Source organism: Raphanus sativus, unplaced genomic scaffold (genome assembly GCF_000801105.2).
Source record: "Raphanus sativus cultivar WK10039 unplaced genomic scaffold, ASM80110v3 Scaffold0910, whole genome shotgun sequence".
Taxonomy (NCBI): domain Eukaryota; kingdom Viridiplantae; phylum Streptophyta; class Magnoliopsida; order Brassicales; family Brassicaceae; genus Raphanus; species Raphanus sativus.
In genome coordinates, this window is record NW_026616224.1 from 14 (window position 1) to 7673 (window position 7660).

Here is a 7660-nt window from a genome sequence, read left to right on the forward strand (position 1 = left end):
CGGTATCGGTTATGTTCCTTGCCAAATCCTAATAATTACATAAAAAACAAATATCATCATATTTTTTCAAAATATGCATCCGTGCACCTAGATCAAAATCTATAATCATTTATTTTAACAACAAGCGAAATAAATATGTTGATTAGAGAGTGAATAAAACAAAACTAGAGAAATACATAGTTTACAAGAGGCACTCTATATGTCGGATTTATTATAAAAAATATTTTACTAAGATAAATATATTCTATAATTACAAAAAAATAATATATTTTATAAAAATGAAAAATAATACTCATGCTTTCGAAGCGCGGGTCAAAATCTAGTTTATGTAATGCATACCTCTAAAAGTTCATGTAGTATTTTGTATTTGAGTTTTTACGTAAATTCAGTATAGAATAAGCAATACTGCAAAGTTCAGAAATGAATATGCACAACGGGTAAATTACAAGTTGAAACAGACACTTTACCCCCGTAATTTGCGACCAAATAAAGTTTAACCAAATTTTTAAAAATGTTTTTGACCTCGCAGTCTTGTGTTGTACACAAATGTCACAAAGATCCTACAGGCTTCTGATCAAACACATACTATATAAACCCTTCCCCCGAATGTCCCATTTTGGTTCATAAAAACATTCCCTCTGATGACTCCTACACAATGCCTCACCCGACCACACCACCTGACACAGAAGACAAGACTCAAACTCAGACCAATTTAACCATTGCCCCCCCACAGACTCTTAAACATCCTTTTTGACTCTTCAACTCAATCAGCTCCTGTTGAAACAAAACCAGACTCAAAGAATTACACAAAAGACATATTTACTCTTTTAACTTCCCAGTCCAAGACACTTGGACAGGATTAACTAGTCCTAAAGTATACCTTCGCTAGAAGTTGAATCCACCTGGCGGTGCGGCTGCGTCATTACCGCCAAACTGGAATCCCTGAGCAGAGATATCACCCTGTGGTAAAGTCTCGTCCTCCTCTTCCAACCAGTATGTTTCAAGAATCTTTACTGCCTTCTCATAGATTTCGCTGTTGTCATGACTCTGCAGATTCTCAATCTTTTCTAATCCCTCGGCATCATCGATCAACTGCGCATAAAAATTAACATCCCCGGTGTTTCCCGTCAACTTCTCAGCTTCTCCGACTTTCAGAATGTTCTCCAATCCTTCTAGACACACAGTGATAATCCTTGGATCTGGGCATACCAAAAGATCACACAGTGGCTTCACGACTCCCTGATCCACCATGTACCTGAACCACACAACAGAGGGGAACTCCTCAAGTAAATCGTTTGGAAAGAGAGCTCATATTTCAAACAAGGATAATCTCGAATAATCATCGTACTTGATTTGGTCGGGAGAACCGCCCGAAGTCGCATTTGATACTGCCCATGCAGCTTCTTTCTTTATATCAAACTCTGCATTTTGAAGCAGATTGACGAGAGGGTAAATCAAACCCGCTTCACATACAGCCTGCATTACAGAACAAATATTAGAGAGCATAACCACAAATATATATTTTTTTTTAATAGAAGCCATCCGATGATAAGCTGAACAACATCAATCTTGGGCGAAAGTTCACCTGAATCTGGTCCCTGTTTCCAGCAGTGATGTTCGATATTGTCCAGCAAGCTTCCTTTTTTATGCTCTTCTTATGGTTATGAGTCAGAAGGCTCAACAGGCTAAGGAGTGCACCATGACTAATAACACACTGCAGGGAAAAAAATCATCAGCTCAGAACCGACAAAAAAAAAACAATTATGCGATAAATGGTCAAATTCTTGAGACCTTCAGAGCATTATAGGCCTAAATGATGAACATATACATCTAGACGAGGATTGCCTAAAAGAGGCAGGATACCAGACATTATGTGCTATGTAATAACATGCATCGTACTAGGGTAGACAAAATTTAGAAAGAAATGAATGATAAACCTCATTTTCCAGAGGTACATACCATATACCTAATATTCTAAAGTGAACTAATCTGATGAATAGAGAGTAAACTTTTGAGAACCAAAAGTAATTTATCAAATAGTTCACATTCAGCTGATAAGCCAGTGATGTCTCATTCTTCACATAAGTATCGTAGGACGAGTGGAACATGAATACTGAATAGAAATGACTAAAAGAAAGTATACCTGTGTCTGTGCATCATTTCCAGTGACGATGTTACCGATAGTTCGAAGAGCAGGAATAAGCACAGACGGTGATGGATGGCTACATGAAGCCAAAAATTCAGTGATATTAATCATCACATAACCATGTACAAAAACAAGGTGGATTCTACAGGATTGAAAAGACTCACTCGAGAAGCTCGACAAGTCGGGGAACAACACCAGCCTGAATGACAGATTGGATTTTGTCATTGGTGCCGTCAGAAAGATAAGAGAGTGCCCAACAGGCATCCGTTAACACTTCCTCATCAGTCGAATGGATCAGGCGCTCAAGGGCTGGAAGTGCTGGACTAACCTGCTCTTACGACAAGATCACAGAAGTTAAGAAATTATCCTTGATCAAATAAGGAAGAGAAGAAAAAAAGACTAAAAACGAGAGACAAACCTGGTCAAACGGAGGCTGTGGTTTGCCCCTGCAGAAATTAGAGAGAGTCCAAGTAGCATTTCTGAGCATGGAGAGTTTAGCATGCTCATTCAACTGAGAGAGCAACGGTAACAAAGCTCCATGACCAAGGACAAGATCTCTGCACCTTGGAGAATCACCAGCAACATTCCCTAATGCCCAAACAGCCTGACACATGAACAGGTTAATAAAACATACTTAAAGAACATAATACAATAGAAACAACAAAAAAAAAGTTTAGCGAGGATTCTATAACAAACAAAAAAAAAAACATGGAGAAATATTTTACCTGCTCACGGACATCATCACTCGGAGAAGCCAACAGTTGCACAAAGATTGGAACAGCACCATGTTCAATGACCACCTTCGTATGCTCTGAAGTCCCAGAAGCAATGTTCGTCAACGCCCAAGCAGCCTCAAACTGAAAGCCACACAAAAATCATTAAGCATATCATCAGATGATAACTGTAGCAAAATGCCAAAATGTGAGAGAGAGAGAGAGAGAGAAAGATAAGACAAACCTGAAGCTGTGGATAATCCTCCCTCATGAGAAACTCAACAAACCTTGGCACAACACCAGCACCTATCACCTCTTCGATAGGAGGACTACGCTCTAACCAAAAATCAAACCAAAGGCATCGATTCAATTTCAAGAACATAACCAAGTCAAAATCCAAACTACACAGATACAGCTAAAAAAATCAAATCACCAATGGAAAGCAGTTTCCTGAACTGAGTAGTGGCTTCAAGCTGCAAGCTCCTATCATCTGACCGCACTCCCTCAACCAAAGACGGCAAGCTCTCCAACTTAAAATCAACAATCGATCTAATCAGTTCTAAAACCCTGAGAAATCGAAATCGGTTCCAGATCCGTATACCTTCTTCTCGACGGATGATGATGCAGCAGCGAAGGCAGGAGCGAATTGAGGTAGCTGCTGTGTGGATGGTTGAAAACCTTCGCGACGCTTCTTGAGCAAGCTCTCTTCACGCTTGGTTTTGCGGATCTCCACCATGTTGTCTTCTCTCCTCCTTCGTCCTTCGTCGGCGTCCACCGCCACTTTGTAGCGGTTACGGCGAACCTCGGTCCTAGCGTTAGGTCTCAGAGACATGATTGGTTGTTGCTACTGGTGATCTCCCTCTTCTTCTTCTTCGTCTTCGTCTTGCTCTGTGCCGGTGAATGAAAGAGAGTGTGAATAGAATCGGCTGTTATATAGAGAGAGAATAAACCCTAGACCAAGTAGAGGGGAACGAGAAAAGAGGAAAATTAAAAGTTACAGAGATTGAAATCTGTTTTGGTTTACAGAGACTTTTGAAAAAAAAGAAGAAACGATTAGATTTCGACTCACACACCAAGTTGACTTGTCCATACTAGTTTATTTACCCTTTTGAACAAGGGAAAATTCCCTCAGTTTCATTAGGTGAAAAAATACACGAACTTTTTATACTTTTTAAAAAATACACAGATTAATTTTGGTTGTCCACAAAATAAATGAATTTGTGAATTTTGGAGATTTCACACCTCGATTTTAACGACATTAACTCTTATTAACAGAACATTAAGAAGCCGTTAAAAGACATTAACTCTGATTCAAATATTTATGTATTCTATAGATAACCAAAATTAGTCTGTGTATTTTATAGAAAGCAAAAAAAAGTTCGTGTATTTTTCAGCAATAAAAAATTTAGTCTGTGTATTTCTAAGGAATTTTTTCTATTTTTTGTGCAACATCATATTTTTTTTATTCAAGATTTATTATAATCAGGTTTAGCAGTTTAGGTCTAGGCATTTTAGCTGGATTCAAAAACTTAACCGGAACTGACCCGAAAATATTCGGTCCAAAACCAAACCGAAAGAATACAAGTATTTGTTGAGTCAAAAAAAATTCTACTCGAAAGAATCGAAACAAAAAAAAACTGATCTGAATAGACCCGAATCCAATAAAATCGATCCGAATCCAATAAAATCGACCCGATCCAATATAAACTATCTGTAAAATCTTATTGGATTCAGGTCGGCTTTCTTAGATTCAGGTCGATTTTGTTGGATCTGGATCTATTCGGATCAATTCTTTTTGGTTTCGATTCTTTCGAGTAGAAGAATTTTCGACCCAACAAATACTTGTACACTTTCGGTTTGGTTTTGGACCGAATATTTTTGGGTCAGTTCCGGTTCAAGTTTTTGAATCCGGCTAAAATGCCTAGATCTAAACTGCTAAACATGATTATAATAAACCTTGAATAAAAGAAATATGATGTTACACAAAAAAATAGGAAAAATTCCTTAAAAATACACAGACTAAATTTTCTTTGCTGAAAAAAACACGAACTTTTTAGTTTTTCCAAAAAATACGCAGACTAATTTTGGTTGTCCATAAACTACATAAACTTTTGAATCAGAGTTAACGTCTTCTAACGACGCCTTAACGTTCTATTAATCAGAGTTAACGTCGTTAAAATCGAGGTGTGAAACCTCCAAAATTTAAAAGTTCATGTATTTTATGGACAACCAAAATTAATCTGTGTATTTTTTGGGAAGCCTAAAATATTCGTGTATTTTTTCAGCAAATGAAATTCAATCTTTGTATTTTTAAGGAACTTTCCCAAAAATACACGAATTATTTTGGATTCCTTTTTAATACACAAACTAATTACTGTTGCCTATTAAATACACAAAAATTTTAAATTCGCAGATTTTAACACATCATTTTAGAGAGCATTAACTATATTTAACGGATGTGAAGACAATGTTAGTGTTTAATTTAACACGTGTTTAATTTATGAAAATAAAATTCTTTAAAAATACACGAACTAATTTTCATTTGTTAATAAAATACACAATCTATTTTGGATTTCCGCTTAATACACAAACTAATTTTTGTTTCCCATTTAATACACAAACTTTTAAATTTTGCACATTTTACACATTGATTTAGACGACGTCAACTACATTTAACAAAAGATTACATTAGTTTTTACCTAAACATGTGGTTAAACTGTGAAAAGCACGCTCACGCTCACCCTCAACCAAAACCTCTCGAATTGATTGAGCCTTATATTCAAGTTAGTTTCAATTTGAATTTGACACCCTAATCTATTCCAACCTCTTGTATTCTCCAAACTATGTTCCTTTTCTTCTTCTTTGCTTTGATTTTGTTTTATATTACTTCGAAGTAGAGTCGAATTCCATGTCATGAAAAAATGATGAAGAAAACTAGGTAACTTCAAACGAATTTCTGATTTTGGAATTAGTTTAGTGTTATATGTTTTTGATTAATATTATTCATTTTACTTGCACTGATAATGATTCAATCAAAGGTTAACTTACACTATGGAAGCATAATGGAGAAGAAAACTACCAATATAATCTATCGGAAAGATTTTTTCAGTCGCAGTTTAACCACATGTTTAACTAAACACTAACATCTTATTCACTTTGACATCATCTAGATCATGTTAAACATAGTTGACATCATCTAAATCGATGTGTAAAATCTGCAAATTTTAAAAGTTCGTGTATTAAATGGGAAACAAAAATTAGTTCGTGTATTAAACGGGGATCCAAAATAGTTCATGTATTTTATTAACAAATGAAAATTAGTTCTTGTATTTTTAAGAATTTTTTTTCCATAAATTAAACACATGTTTAATTAAGCACTAACATCGTCTTCACGTCCGTTAAATATAGTTAATGTCGTTTAAAATGATGTGTAAAATATGTGAATTTCAAAATTTTATGTATTTAATAGGCAACATAAATTAGTTTGTGTATTAAACGGGGATCCAAAAGAGTTTGTCTATTTTATTTTATAATAAAAATTAGTCTATGTATTTTTAAAGAATTTAAGGTTCGAGTTGCTCGTATGTGGCGACTTCAGAACAGCGATAAACCCGGAGATGTTGGTGGAATCGATTTAATACTTTTGGATGATAAGGTACATAATAGAATTCTGAATTATTTATGTATGTTTATATGCTTTCATAATTGTTCTATCATGTTCTAACAGGGAGATCGTATACAAGCTCACATTAAAGGAAAACAAATATCCAAGTTCGAAAATGATTTGGGAGAAGGAGAAATGTTGCATTCTGATGAATTTTAAGTTGTCTCCTAATCTCGGGAATTACAGAGGAACACCACATCCTTTCAAGATATTCTTCACTTGGTCAACACACCTTAACAAAAATTGCGAGGAGATTCCAAACGGTTCACTTCGTTTTAATTGCATATCTTTTGATGAACTGCTTTCTCAGAAGCAAGATGAAAAAGTTTTTGTAGGTATGTTATTTAACTTACATGTATATTATGGTTTTTAGATTTTGTTTCATGTATTTACGAAATCTTTTTCTTCTGCAGATGTAATTGGCGAAATTGTTGGACCTTGCGATCTCAAGGAAATTACTGTTCGTAATGCTCCATGTAAATTTCTATATCTTCAACTCAAGAATTGTGGGTTAGTTTTCTTGAAACTTCTAACTATGATTTTTAAAGTGTATTGATATGGATACTCTTTTAAAACTCTGTTTTTTACTTTGTAGTGATTCAAACAATAATTGTGTATTTTGGGGAAAATATGCTGAAGACATCCATTCCTATGTTCAATCATTTTCTGGTGTAGCTATTGTTATGCTTTGCAGACTTACGAGAATTAATATCTATAATGGTAAATCTGTTCATATTACCATAGTTTTTTAAACTCTCAAATATTAATGTATGGCATTTATTTTTGTAGGAAAATTCACAATCCAAAGGGGGAAATCCTCGACAAAGTTGTTCATTAATTCTGACATTGTTGAGATAAATGAATTCAAAAGAAAGTAAGAAGTTCGGTGTATTATTTACTAAGGGTGTGTCCGCGCGGTATATTGCTTTTATTGTTGTAAAATATGGTTTTTTGAATCATGTAATTATTTGATTGTCTTTATTTGCTTAAAGCATTATTTGATGTTTTTATTGTGTTATATGTAGTAATAGGTGATAGATTAATATATTATGCGTTTGTTTTCTAATAATATATTGTTGTGTGCATAGAAGTACTTATTAGAGGTAAATTGAGCATCTCATGTAAATCATATTGAAT

The 7660-nt window shown here is 34.8% G+C and overlaps 1 protein-coding gene across 1 annotated transcript; it reads right to left on the bottom strand.

Annotated features, from left to right (window-relative positions):
* Window positions 1-403: 403 nt before the first annotated feature.
* On the bottom strand, window positions 404-3897 carry LOC108822855 (importin subunit alpha-2). The gene is made up of 11 exons (XM_018596042.2): window positions 3461-3897; window positions 3293-3389; window positions 3104-3195; window positions 2872-3003; window positions 2565-2750; window positions 2311-2474; window positions 2144-2222; window positions 1586-1714; window positions 1349-1476; window positions 881-1255; window positions 404-774 (listed from the first exon to the last, which is right to left on the bottom strand). Exons 1-10 carry the CDS (start codon window positions 3689-3691, stop codon window positions 886-888), a joined length of 1608 nt encoding a protein of 535 aa, XP_018451544.1. The 5' UTR covers window positions 3692-3897; the 3' UTR covers window positions 404-774; window positions 881-885.
* Window positions 3898-7660: the final 3763 nt, after the last annotated feature.